The sequence below is a fragment of the Heterocephalus glaber genome, unplaced genomic scaffold (assembly GCF_053883595.1).
Source record: "Heterocephalus glaber isolate CG9 unplaced genomic scaffold, H.glaber_assembly_v1.0 deba00000594, whole genome shotgun sequence".
Lineage (NCBI taxonomy): Eukaryota > Metazoa > Chordata > Mammalia > Rodentia > Bathyergidae > Heterocephalus > Heterocephalus glaber.
This window is the reverse complement of record NW_028258151.1, coordinates 17,613,250-17,627,432: the sequence shown is the minus strand read 5'-3', so window position 1 is coordinate 17,627,432 and position 14,183 is coordinate 17,613,250. Positions and strand designations below refer to the sequence as shown.

The following is a 14,183-nucleotide window of genomic DNA, read 5'->3' as shown; positions in this document are numbered from 1 at the left end:
GGTGGGGAGGGGGCAGAGATACAGTTTGGTCAAGCAGTCCCCAAGAGCTAATGTGTCCATGGTGTAACTAGAGGGTAGTAGAAGTTTTAAAAGCTGGGACTTAGTAGTAGGTCTTGAAGTTACTGGTGGTGCACTCATGAGAGTGGAACCCCAGCCTCCTCCTTTTCCTCTGTTTTGATTCCTGGCAGTTTTTCTCCGCTCTGCCTGTGCTCCCTCCATGATGTAGGGTTCACCACAGGCCCCAAAGCAATGAGGCCAAACCTCTCAAATCACAAACTAAATTTTTTTTTTTTGGCGGTACCAGGGATCAAACTCAGGACTTGTGCTTGCCAGGCAGATGTGGTGCCACTGAGCTACATCCCCGGCCACCACAAACTAAAATAAAGCTTTTCTCTTTATACATTATCACAGGTATTTGTCATAGTGACAGAAAGCTGACTAACATGACAGGCTACAGGACAAGGTGGCATCTAGGAGTGTTGAGTAGGCCCAATAAACAACCAGAAAGAAAACAGGGCCGGTCCTACAAGCACTGACACCCTGGATGTGTAGAAGTGGTTTTTCCTCTAGAGCCTCCCACTATGAGCCCAGCACAGCTGACGCTTTGATTCTGTCCCCATGAGACCCTAGGCAGAGAACCCCATGGAGCCATGCTGTGCCCAGACTTCTGATCAATGGAACTGAGATAGTGAATGAGTCTGTTTGAAACACTACACATGTAGTCATTTCTTTTTTTGCAGCAAACAAATATGACCTCAGAGGTTTGGGATATGTAGATAGTTGCTGGCCTTCAGCACTGACCCCCAGGGACAACATTCAGTGTCTAGCTGAGCTCCTTCTTGAGGTTATGTAGGCTCTGTCACCAAAGATTGCTTCAGAGGTCACTGTGCTCTGAGCAGATACCACCCTCCCTGTGGGGACCCTGTCCACCCCACTGCCCACCCCAACATACAGAACTCCTCCAGGTTGACTTCCTCCACAGCATGGATGCCTGTGAGGTGGGCAACACGGCCTTGGATGCGAGTCCGCTTGTCCCCCGTGGTCTTCTCCACACGTTCGATCATCTGCTGCTGGCGGTCTATCCAGTAGAGATGCCGGCCAAGAACTGTCAGGCCCACAGGCTGCACGATGTTTGCGTCCTCCAGGGTCAGGCGGTTGGCCCCTGCAGGTAGGACAAGGGGCCCTGTGTGGCAGCTGGCCTCGGGAGCTGGGCCCAGGCTTGGCTCAAGAGAAAGAGAGGGCCACCAGGGAGCCCAGGGAGGAGGGAGGAGGGAGGGGTCCATGCTCTGGCCAGGAGTAGAAGCTGGGGCAGATCTCCTGGAATTAGGCTGCTCCCTCAGGGCTGGCCTTGGAGGTCAGGGCCTCTAAACTGGATCCTGGTCACTGGCCTCTGCAAAGCGTGGTCCCCCCCTCCCAGCCACCTCTCTTTTTAGAAGAAACACTGTTTGGACCTCAGCTCCCTCCAAGCACTGGCCTGTTCCAGCCCTGGGGCTCGAGAACCCACAGGGTTAGGATTATACATGATACATAAGGCCCTCAGCACAGTGCCAGGCTCACAGCAGGTCCTGGACAAGGCAGTATCTGCTATCATTATGAGTAATAAGGCAGACCGGATTCTCAGGATGGCCACTCCTCAAGCTGCTGAGGAACCCAATAACCAGGAAGACCCCAGAGAATATACCTGACAGGTCACAGCTTTCAATGCGCTTCAGGTCTGCATCCACCCAAAAGAGCTTGCCCAGAGCATTGTCCACCACGAGGGCCACAGGGCGGATGAGGCCTGTGGTGAAGAGGACCTCGCGCTCTGTGCCATCCAGGGCTGCACGCTCAATCTTAGCTGCACGGTCCTGCATGTTGGTGAAGTACAGGTACCTACGAGAGACAAGAGTCAGAGGGCAGCAGGTGACAGACATGCACTGGGAACTCCTGCCAGCACCCTGCTGCATGTCCTTGGCCAGCACCAAGTGTACGGAAGTGCCAAACCAATCCCTGACCCTGCAGGCATCTGAGCAAACATCCCAGGCCTCTCAGACCTGGCCCCAGAGGATTAGAAGTCATCCCTATACCTAGGGATTAGGGTCCCCCCAAAATTCATGTGCATTCCAGGAAACAGCATCTTTGCAAATGTAACTAAGGATCAAGATAAGACCACACTTGGCTAGGGTGGGCCCTAAATCCAATGAGTGTTCTGAAAAAGACAGGGAAGGCCACACAGAAACGAAGAAAACAATGCGCAGCCAGAGGCAGAGACTGAAGTGAAGTGACACAAGTCAAAGAATGCCTGGAGCCACCAAAGCTGGAAGGAAGATTGTCCCCTGATGCTTCAGAGGGAGTGAGGCCCTGCTCCTGGCCTCTGAAACTACGAGAGAATAAACGTCTATTGTTCTAAGCTCCCCTGGAACCTTCTGGTTTCTTATGGCAGCCACAGAACAACAATCCATGCTCAGCACAACTGCTAGAGAGTCCCTGCCTCCCTGAGGCCAGCTCACTTTGCTTCAGCTGTAATAGGGGCTTCCACTCAGCATCCTTTGTGTGCCCCTGGGCCTGGCACTACTTCCCTCTGCACTGTTAAAGACAAAGAAACTCAGGCTCTGAGGGGCTGTGTTATCCACCTGAGGTCCCCAGGTAGTAAATGCCAGTTTGGATTTGAACTCAGGTGTCCCTGACCCAGGAATGGTGCTTACTCCAGCCACCCCGGGCATGAACTCGACCATGCAGTTGAGTGCCTCAATAAGCCTAAGTGTTGTATGTCAGCCCAGAGGTGCTTCTGTCCCAAAAGTTTTCATGCTCAGTTTTGTTTCTGAGCTGCACTGCATGTGACTATAGATCCCCATTTGCCCTGGTTATTCCCATTAGGACTCTCTGAGCCTGTTATGACATACTGGGTGCCTCTCATCTATCAGAGGTTCCGGGGACCAACAGAGCCTTCCAGGAAGGAAGCATCTCTCAGGAGCACATGGTGGGAAATGTGTAAGGGACAAGCCTCCAGCTGGGACAGATTTGTGCAAAAACCATCAGACCTTATACCTTTCTGACACAGTCTTTTAAGTCTTCCTCTTCCCTATGTCCCTTAGCAAAACTACCCACCTCCCATTCTGTACCTACTTTTGCTAAGCCTGCCCTGGGTGTTCCTGCTGCTGGCTGCAGCCATGGCTGACTGCATGCCTCTGTCCCTACTCAGACTGCTGAGGCTGGGCTCCTGCAGAGCTGCTGATCAGAACACTAGAGCAAAAAACCCCTCGCAGGCTCTGTAAACCCAGTGTTCCCAGAAGGGCTGTATGCTTAGCCTGGTATAGCAGCCTCACCCCCCACAGGGCCCACCCACCCACTGTGGCAGCCTCCTACCCTCGCTCGGCATTGACCGTGATGGCTCTTGGCTTGTCTCGGTCCCCCCGGAGCACCACACCCATGGCGTCCCCATCTAGCCGGTGGACATTGATGGTGTTGGCGGCCTCACACGTCCAGAACAACGTCCGACTGTAGATGTCGATGCTAAGGTCATGTGGCTGTCTGTCTGGACTTTGGCCCGGAGAGGTCAGAACAAAGGTCTGTGACACAGGAAGAGATCAACATTCAGCCCTATGAGACTCTGAGCACAGCTTGAGGGAGAACATGGTCCCGAGTTTAGCTTGAAAGTCAAAACTCCAGATCCGGTTTGGGGATATTTCCTCTGGGATCAACTCTGAGCTACATGCACACCGGAGAGTGCAAAGCTCAATCTGGAAGTCGTCTCCAGCGGTCTCGGCCTGACCCTGGACCCTGGCCCCCAAGAGTGAATGGGCCAGAGGGTTCCAGCTGTGCATCCTTAGACCATCACCAGATCATTGTTGTCTGTCAGTAAAAAAGGCCCAGGACTACAGGCTCTCTCAAGGGACCTTTGCTCTTCTTTCCCATTTTCTAGGACTTATGCCTTTGGCTTTAAACCTTCAAATCTTGTATTTTTTCTATTTTAGAGAGCCAGGACAGTAGGTGTAGAGACCAGAGGTCCAAAAGAGGTCAAGGGTGCACGGCCAGGAGAGCATGCAGGGCAGGTTAAGGTACAGGGCAAGTGAGGTGTATGAAGCAGGGAGAAGGATGGGACAGGTGTGAGATGACCCACAGCTCTCCTGCAAGAGAAGGGCCAGCCATGTCTCTCATGTCAACTCCTGAAGCCTCTTTCCCTCTCCACAATTCCCAGGGTGTGCACCTGGAGAGTCTCCCAAAAATGAAGCCTGAGCCTGTGTCATTGCTGCAGATCAGGGACCAGCCTTGGCTCCTAGAGCCCCTGACTGAGAATCCTTCAAAAGGTGCCCTGCCGACCTGATGCAGGAGAAGGAGAAAGCTGGAATCACCTCCATCTGCCCCTTACCAGAAACCTGGTACATCTGGTCTCCTTGAGTTATCCTAAAAGCCACCCATATTTGATTTCTCGGTGACCTGGCCTGGGGCAAAGGAGGCTTGGAGCACCAGGGCTGCTCCAGCCAATGGTATGGACGAAAGCTCCTTTCCCTGGAAGGCACCTTGGTCCCTTGTGCCCTCCGAGACTTGTGGGTGGGGTCTGAGGCTAACACTCCAAGCACAGGGAGCGTTTCAGACTTTGTCTACTGCTTCCAGCAGGTAACAAAACAGGAAGCCTCCAAGTGGCAAGAGGGGTAGACAGCCAAAACAAAGCCCTTCCCTAGGCCTGGCCTCCTGGACCCAGATGGAAAGGATACGCACCCCCACAGGTACACACACCCCAGCTCTGGCCCAGCCTTGCTGGGCAGCTGCAAGTCAATTGCTTCATCTGAACCTGAAGTGCCACTTTAAAGGATTATGGGGCTTTGCAGTTAACACCCACATCCCCACAGAGCTGCTGGCATGGGGAAGCCAGCACCAACTGTGGCAGGCATACTCCTTCCCCAAAGCCTCAGAAATTTCCGGCTGGGGACCTCGGCCTAGTACAGCTGATGGCCAGAAGAGAAGCACAATTCCAGCTAGTCTTGGCCAGAATCAGGCCCCAGCGTACAACTAGACTTTAGGATTCCAGCCATCAGAACAATCACCTGCAAAAGGTGCAGGGGTGAGTGACCTGCTGCCCAGGCAGACAAAACAGAGGTAGCAAATTTCACACAGCTGGCTGTTTTTCAAAATCCTCAGCTCTGATTTTAAAATAAGAAACAATACCTAAACTATTGTACAATTTCTTACCAGAATCCTAGTCAATAGCAGGATTAATGTCCTAGTTAATATCCCTTTTCCTCACTGGTGTCAAAAAGCCAAGAGCAATTGACACAGGAGCAGGATTCATAAGAAACAAGAGGCAGAAGTAGCCCAGAGACCATGGATGGATGAATGGAGAGGCAAAATGTGGTCCATCCATACACTGCACTGTTACTCAGGAATAAGACAGTCAGGAGGCTCTGGCACCACTACATGGTACGTGGACCTTGAAAACAGCATGCTAAGGGAAATAAGCCAGTTACAGAAAGACAACTCTGCAGGAGTCCACTTCTGTGAGGTCTCCAGAGTTTCAAGGTCCATAGAAAGTAGGATGGTAGTGCCAGGGGCTGGGGAGGGGGATGGGAGCCAGTGTTCAATGGGTACAGAGCTATAGTTTAGATGAAACGAGAAAGTTCTGGAGGTGGATGGGGGTGATAGCTGTACAGCAGTGTGAATGAGCTTAACCCGGAACTGTGCACTTAAAGGTGGTTAAAATGATAAAAAAAATTTTTTTTTGAGTGGCAATCCTCCTGCCTAGGCCTCCTGAGTGCTGGGATTATAGGCCTGTGCCACCCAACCCAACAAAATGATAAAATTTATGTTATGTATATTTACCACAATAAAAAGTAAAGATCAATGGAAAGCAAAACAAAACCTTAGTCAAGTGAGTAACAATTTAACATCATCCTTGGTGTAGGAGTGGGGGGACCCCAACTAAAAAAATCTAAGTCAGAGCCCCAGAAGGCAGTGCCAGCAAGAGGCACAGGAAGGGAAGGGCACTGGCAAATGAAGTAGGCCCAGAAATCCTCCTCCTCCATTTCCTCTTCAAAGCTGTCACCTGCCTGTCACCCACCTACCACTGCTTGGACACCACAAAGAACTTCTCTAAGGGGACTTCAATGCAATTTCCGCCAAGGAGCTTTCTCAGCAGGGAAGGCACAGTCCTTCAATTAGCACTTCCTACTCTCCAAAGCACTCAAGTGACTGCCACCTGCACTCAGCCAGATGAAAGGAACCATTTCCATCATTTCCACAGAGCCAGTCATCACAGCTGCTTAAGAGGAAAGTGCTGGCCGGGTGTGAAGTCAAACTCACTGACTTTACCCTCAACAGGACACAGGCTTCCTACTAGGAGTCGTTACTTGCCAGGTGAAGAGTTTTGTCTAAAGGGAGATCCTGCCTGTATGGGCAGGGCCAGCTTCCAGCTCAGGGTGCAAGAGAAGAAATGGACAACAACACTGGAAATCGTTCTAAAATTCCCGTGCACAAGCATTCCTCTGCATCGCTGTTAGAAAGCCACCAAGATTTCACCTCATGATATGAGCCCCTACACTGACTATATCAAGAAAGGGACCATTTGGTTCTGTAGATTGTGTAGAAGAAATCATTAGAAATGGGCACCAGGAGCCAGGTGTGTCTGAGAATGTGAGGGCATCCTTCCTGGGACAGGTCACATGCCACCATAGAGTGGTCAGTTCTGCTAGCAGGTCATTCTGAACATGCAAATTTGTCCCAAGACACTATTGCATCAGGAGACAATCTGAGCATAACCCAGAGTTTGCATCCGCTTGTACATGATTTCACTTGTGAGAAACAAATGTACAAACCCTCCCCTGGCAGGGGGCCCGATGACACACCCACCTTCAGTCACATGCTGCGAGCCACACCCATCCACACCTGGGGTAGGAACTTTCCAGCCCCATTCTACACAATCCTCCTTCCACCATTTCACAAGAAGCTCACAAGCTGCACCCCTCCAATATCCATGTGTAGAAGCCAATTTCAGGTCTCTACCTACCAGGCTTACTGTACTGTTTCCATGTGTGCATTACTGTGGGTGCAAAAGGAGTGTCTGTATCCATCATCTTCCCAGTCTGTTTTTCATGTGTCAACGTTGGAATTTTTTTTTTTTTTTTTTTTGGTACCAGGGATCGAACTTGGGACCTTGCGCTTGCGCAGCAGGCGGCGAAACCACTGAGCTAAATCCCCGGCCCTAATGTTGGAGTTTTGGGGAGTGATGCCCAACTCCCTTTCTCCCCTATAAACCTTGCTGTTTTTGCAGCATGGATTGCATTACAGCAGAACTGATTATACATTTCCGATGAAACAAAGGAGTAACCACTACTAGCTACCCCTGCACAATACAAAACCACCTTGGAAAAGAAAAAAATCCTGGGGGCCTTGACCCCATGGTTCACACGTACAGTTCAGGGTTCACCCGCCCAGTATCATATCCTGCAATGACATAAGCAAGAACCCTGGTCCACTGTTTACCCCAACCTTGCTCAGGGTGCCCCACCCCCAGCACAGGAGGCGGCAGCCTGGAGGTCACCAGGCAAACTCCACCCAGAAGGTTCCCCCACCCTTCTTGTGAGTGCACCTGCCTGGGAACCATCATCCTTGGCACGCTTGATGTTCTGGCGCCCATCCACCCAGTAGATAAACTTGTCCAGTGGGTCGTAGTCGATGGCCTTGACGTTCCTCAGCCCGTGTAAGGGCAGGATGAGGTCTGGGCTGTGCTGGTCATCAGGGATCATCCGGCTGATTGCACATTTCTGGCTGAACAGCAAGAAGGTGGAAGGTGCTGGAGTGGGGCAAACAGACCGGAGGGCTCCACATCAGCATCTGGAAGTCATGGGGGAGGCAGCCGGGTGGGGGGCGTGGTATCCCATCTCCTCATAAAAGTGGACCAGCACGTACACCCACCATACACCCATGGAGAAGACGAACGGACACAGAGCTGCTTCTCGGGTTACAGGTAGGAATCTGGCTCTTTACCTTTTGTGCGTCTCTGTTGTTCTTAAGTGTGTTAGTTTTAAAGTAAATATATACTTATTTTTAAGTTATTAGGCTAGGGGTATGGCTCAGAGGTAGACCGATCACTTGCCTAGTACACATGAGACCCTGGTTTCCATCCCTAGTACCATACACACACACATACACACACAAAAAGTTATCAAGACTGAAGACGGAAGGAAAGTAATGATAGCAAACATTAAACGCACACCCCCAAGGTACGTAAGGCTGGGATGACCCTGTAATTTGCTATCTGCCTGTACGTGCCAAAGGGAAGAGCTGAAAGTCATGTAAAGAGAGGGTAACAACAGGAGGGACACTGGGTGAGGGGAGTGTCAGGGAGCCACAGATAACTTGAAGACACAGAGTTGTGCTTGCTTCAGCAGCACATATATATGAAGACACAGAGTTGGGAATCAGGCTAGGCCTGGGTCCGAGGTTCTGTGGTTTCCAAAGAAGCTGGGCTGGGAGGGCCTGGAATGTTTCTGGCCTTTCTATGAGTTCACTGCTTGAGGACCAGAAGAGCTTGTTTTCAGAGGGACCAGAAAATAGGATCACAAAAATCAGAGGTTGAGGGACCCAAGGCCAGTGCTGGGATTCAGAGCCCAGATATGTGGGGCTACCAGCTACAGTCACAGTCAGAAGTCACAGTGGGTGATTTGTTTTTTTGGTTTTGGTACCAAGGATCAAACTCGGGTTCTTGCGCTTGCAAGGCAGGCAGCGGAACCACCGAGCTAAATACCCAGCCCAACAGTGGATGATTTGAATCCCAGTCACCACCCCAAGTCTGCCACCCACAGGAAAGGGGACACCAAGGAAAAGCACCCTTCCTGTACCCCCCAGATGGTCATGGTCCCACAGTGGGGTGTAAAACAGGCCCAAGGGAGCTGAGGCCTGAGGAGGGATGGGGGACAGGCTCGTTGAACACCAGCTGGGGCCCTCCAAAAGTCCCCTCCACTTCCAAAGCCTCAGGACCAGAAAGACCAGCCCTGCCTCTGTCCAGGGCTGCTCAAAGCTCAGACAGAGCCTGGGTACCGTGGAGCTTTGCATACTATCAAGGGGTGCACAGAGGCTGAATTAAAGCTGGCTCTCTGCTGCCATCACAGAAGACCTGCCAAAAGGATGCACCTGTGGTCCCTACAGGCTGTGGGAATATCACTTATCTCTGGGATAAGAACAGAGGCCTAGTTCAGAGGCTGTGAAGGTCACACAGGCTGCTGTGAGGTCACCCACAAGGAGTCAAAAGCAGGGGCTCTGGAGCCAGCCTGGCTGGAGAGAGCCTGACTCCAACCCTCTCAGCGGCGTGACCTTGGACAGGTGAATACATAGCCCTGTACCACAGGTTCCCTGTCTGAAGTGGGGCTTGGGATATGCCCTACCCTACAGGGTTGAGGATCAAAAAAGTGCCATGGAACGCACTTAGAACTGCGTTGGCAAGATGAGTGAGCACTCTTGTCCAGTTATTGGTTTTCACATCCAGAGATCCTCCCAAGGAATCTCAGTCATAGCTGAGGCCTTGTGTCCATTGATTTGTGTCTTGATGAAGCCATGGGTCCTTCACCTAGCCTGGGCCACTGGGTGGTATTATGAAGCTTATGCAATACACAACCTCCCCAACCATCCACAAACACCAATGTGTTCTAGATGAGACCCTCCTTTCCTTCAACCCCCAGGACCACTAGCTCTAGCACAGAGCTAGGGTACAGAGGGGAAGTTGAGGTACTTACGGCTACAGTTGCGACTGCTGGGGTCCAGGGTGTAGTGCGAGGCACAGCCGCAGCGGTGGCCACCAGGGATGGCGAGGCAGAGCTGCTCGCACTGGCCGTTGTTGTGCACGCAGTCATTGAGGCCGTCCTGGCGGGAGGAGTGAAACACGAGGATGTCCATCACAAAGTCCAGGTGGCCCTGGACAAGGGTGCGGTTCCGGCCACTGGTCTTGTCAGCCCGCTCGATGCTATGCAGGTTCCAGTCAGTCCAGTAGATGTAATTGCTGTACTGCGTCAGGCCGAAGGGGTGCGGCAGGTCATCGGCGATCACCACCCGCTCCTGGCCTGTGTGTGGACACACGGACACGGTGGCTCAGCCTGGGCACAGAGTGTGGGGCAGCTCGCAGCCCGCCACTGTGTCCCTGGCTCTGGAAATCAGGGCCAACTGATCAACGCTAAGTGTCCACCCAGCCAGTGACCCTACTCCAGGGCGCATGTGCAAGAGAAACTCATGTGACGTCCACCCACAAGATGGCATGAGATGGCTCCAGGCAGCCCGAGCGCAGTACGCAGAGGCATCGCCACATTGACAGAAATGCCATGGCAATGAAGAGAGTAACTGTCATGTGGATAGTCTCAGCCATCGAAGAACACAGGCTGCACAAAGTTCAAGAACAGCAAAAATAATACACAAAGTCAGAGCAGCAAATTAACCCCAGAAGGATGGTGGGATGGACTGGGCAGAGCAAGAGGGAGAATCTTAGGGGGTCAGAGACTTCCCTGCATCACTCTGGGTGGGAGCTGCATGGATTATGTTCGTGAACATGTATACGTATCCACACCTAAAAATTTACCAACCTGTCCATTTTAGATTTCTGTGCTTGACCACAGGTGTCCCTAACCCCCAGGATGTGGACTAGTACCAATCCGTGGCCTATTAGGAACCAGGATGCACAGCAGGAAGTGGCAGGCAAGTAAGGGAAGCTTCATCTGTTTTTATAGCCACTCCCCGTCTTCTCACTGCCGCCCAAGCTCTGCCTCCTGTCAGATCAGTCCAGTTCTCATAGGACTGCGAATCCTGCTGTGAACTGCATGCGTGAGGGCTGTATGTTGGGTGCTCCTTATGATGATCTAATCATAAGGGGATGGCTAAAACCATCCCCCCCATTCCATGGAAAAATTGTCTTCCACAAAACTGGTTCCTGGTGCCCAAAAGGTTGGGGACTACTGTTTTACCAATACATGTTATACTTTATTAAAAATGTTATGTTTTTTGAGACAGGGTCTTGCTATGTAGTTCAGGCTGACCTTGAACTCATTATGTAGCCCAGGCCTCAAACTCATGGTGATCCTCTTGCCTCAGTCTCCTGACTGCTGGGATTATAGGTGTGCACTATCATGCCTGGCCCTTTATTAAAAATTTTTAAGGGCTGGGGATTTAGCTCAGTGGTTCTGCCGCCTACCTTGCAAGCGCAAGGTCTTAAATTCAATCCCAGGTAACAAAAAAAAAAAAAAAAAATTTAAATCTACCTTTTTATTAAACAACAACAACAACAACTCTGCAGTCACTTAGCTTGAGACCTCTGTTCCTCTGCTGTGACCTTAGAAAGCCAAGTCAATCTTCAGCCCTTAGTCTCCCTATCTGGATTCTCCCCACTCCCTTTTTTATACAGTACTGAGGATGAAACCCAGGGCCTCACACAAGTGAGGCAAGTGCTCTTAGCTACATCCTCAACTCCAAAATGAGTGATCTTAAAGGGTGCCCTCACGTGTACTCATGATATTTACCTGTAATAAACTGGGAAATAGTCAGCCAGACTCATGATATCACTGAGGCACATATTCAGTTTCATGCAGGTAAAGTGTCTCTCTTGCCAATATACAGACAAATGATGAGGTGTGATAAAAAAATACAGTGAATGTTTAAAAATGTTTTTCCTAAATTTATTATAGTAAAAGATATATTGCCATTCATCTTCCTCAAAGTACTCACTCTCACTTCAAACACACATCCCATTGCTCTTGCCACTTTCTGAAGTACTTCTAGAAGTCCTCTTTCCTGAGCGTGTTTAGTTGCACTGTTGTAACTGCCTCAATGTCCTGAATCAATTCAAAACATGTACCTTTCACGGCCATTTTGACTTTGGGAAAGAGCCAGAGGTCTCACGGTGCCAGGTCCCCACTGTGATGGTTTTGCGAGCTTGCCTTCTGTTGGATGGCCCTTGGCAACAGCGCTCACCATAGTTTTGATCACACCATGTAAAGATACGAAAGACTTGCAGAAAGTGCTTCAGAAAGTGGCAACAGTGATGGAATACATATGTTTGAAGCAAAGGGAGTATTTGAAGGGGAGATTAATGGCAGTGTGTCTTTTATTGTAGTCATTTTTTAATTTAAACATTCACTGTATGTTTCTATCACACCTTGACAGAACCATAGCTCCCTATACCATGAAGCCCACATCTGCACTTCCAGGGGCTACAAATAAATCACCTTACACTGCAAAAGGAACTTTGAAGGTGTGACTAGAAACTGTGAGATGGAAAGATTATGCTGGATTATCTGGGAGGGCCCCATGCAAATACAACAGTCCTAATTAAGGGAATAGCCAAACCCGAGAGATGGAAAGTAGGATGCTAGGTGCTGGAGACTGGGCAGAGCGGGGAGGAGGGAACTATGCTTAATGAGGATGGACCTTCAATTTGGGACAATGGCAAGTTCCAGAAGCAGATGATGGTGATCACTGTGCAATGATGGGGGTGTATTTTAATGAACTACGCACTTAACCATGGTTAAAATGAGCTGTGCAAGTGACACACACCTGTAATCCCAGCTACTCAAAAGGCTGAGCCAGGAGGATCACAAATTTGAGGCCAGCCTATGCAACTTAGTGAGACCCTGCCTCAATAAACAAATAAAATGGACTGGAATATAGTTCAGCTTCTTCAGGATTAATCCCCAATGCCATGGGGGGGGGGGATGTTAATCCAAAGTTTGTTATATGTGTTCTACAATAAAGAAAAAAATTACAGCAAAAAAAAAAATTCCTAGGTTAAAACTCACTGGTTAAAAGACAGTTTGGGTTAAAAAGAAGAGAAGAGGGGCCGGGGATTTAGCTCAGTGTCTCTGCCACCTGCCTCGCAAGAACAAGGACCCGAGTTTGATCCTCGGTACCAAAAAAAAAAACAAAAAAAAAACGAAGAGAAGAGAGATTGCTCTCTTGAAGAGTATATTTTTGTTTTGTTTTATGTTTTTGGTTTGCTTTCTTTGACGCTGTGGATCAAACCCAGATCTTCACTCATGCTAAGTACTGCTCTACACTGAGCTATAACCTAGCCAGGGTTGTTTTAACACCTGACTGATGAACGTAGCACTGGCTGTGGAGATGCACCCCAGATACCCCAGTTACTCCAGAGACTGGAAAAGAAGGATTATAAATTTGGGGCCAATCTGGGAAATTTAGCAAGAGTCTGTTTCAAACTTTTAAAATAGGATAGTAGTAAATAATGCCTAAACATGTAGAATTGTAATGAGTTATAGAATGAAAGGGAAGCCATGAAATATACAGCTTCTGTTTAATTTTTGGGAGGGGGTGCTTCTGAGACAGGGTTTCACTCTGTGAAATTCAGGCTGGCCTTGAACTCATGGTGATCCTCCTGCCTCAGCCTCTGGAGTGCTGGGATTACAGGTGTGCACCACCCACCTTGGCTCTGTTTAATTTTCTTGTAAAAGCCTGTTAGCCACTTGGTTCTGACAATGACAATCACTCGACCTCATGGTTACACTGTGCCATCAGAGACTCTTGGGTACCTTTCATCCTTCCATTCTTTCAACTCGGGGTGGGGGTGTTTGTTACATGTGATATCCCATCACCTGGTAGACCACCTGGATGGCTAACACAACCATTCCCACTAGCAGAACAGAGTTTGGAGTCTCTTGTTCTGGCTTCAAATCCTGTCCTGCTGCTGCGTGACTTGAGACAAGTTTTTTTGTTTTTTGTAGTACTGGAATTGAACCCAAGGCCTTCTACTGAGCCACACTCCAGCCCTTTTTATTTTTTATTTTGTTTTTGGGTTTGTTTTTTTTTGGTACCGGGGATCAAACTCGGGACCTTGTGCTTTCAAGGCAGGCACCAGAACCACTGAGCTAAATCCCTGGCCCCTTATTTTTTATTTTGAAGCCGAGCATGGTGGAACACACTTGTAATCCCAGTACTTGGGAGGCTGAGGCAGAAAGATCACTGCCAGTTTGAGGCCAGCCTGGGGTATAAAGTGAGTTCAAGGCCAGCCTGCACTATCCAGCATGACCCTGTCTCAAAAAAAATTATTTTTTATTTTGAGATAGGGTCTTGCTAAGTTATCCAGGCTAGATGTGAACTTGTGGTCCTCCTGCCTCGGCCTCCTAGAGTGCTGGGATTACAAATGTGTGCCACCTTGGCCAGATATGTTTGTTTTTTAACTTCCTGGAGCCTCATTTGTATCTGTGGAAGGGTGATGAGAA

At 49.7% G+C, this 14,183-nt stretch overlaps 1 protein-coding gene across 2 annotated transcripts in view; it reads right to left on the bottom strand.

The window, feature by feature from the left end:
* Lrp5 (LDL receptor related protein 5) overlaps window positions 1-14,183 on the bottom strand; it is a 113,253-nt gene that overhangs the window by 18,502 nt on the left and 80,568 nt on the right. For both annotated transcript variants that reach the window (XR_002397359.2, XM_004852629.3), the window contains exons 12-16: window positions 9,705-10,028; window positions 7,566-7,765; window positions 3,346-3,548; window positions 1,682-1,872; window positions 953-1,162 (exon numbers count right to left, since the gene is read on the bottom strand). Coding sequence is in view for 1 of the 2 variants with exons in the window: in XM_004852629.3 (XP_004852686.1) it covers window positions 953-1,162; window positions 1,682-1,872; window positions 3,346-3,548; window positions 7,566-7,765; window positions 9,705-10,028 (1,128 nt within the window). In the remaining variant the exon portion in view is untranslated. The remainder of the gene's footprint in view (window positions 1-952; window positions 1,163-1,681; window positions 1,873-3,345; window positions 3,549-7,565; window positions 7,766-9,704; window positions 10,029-14,183) is intronic.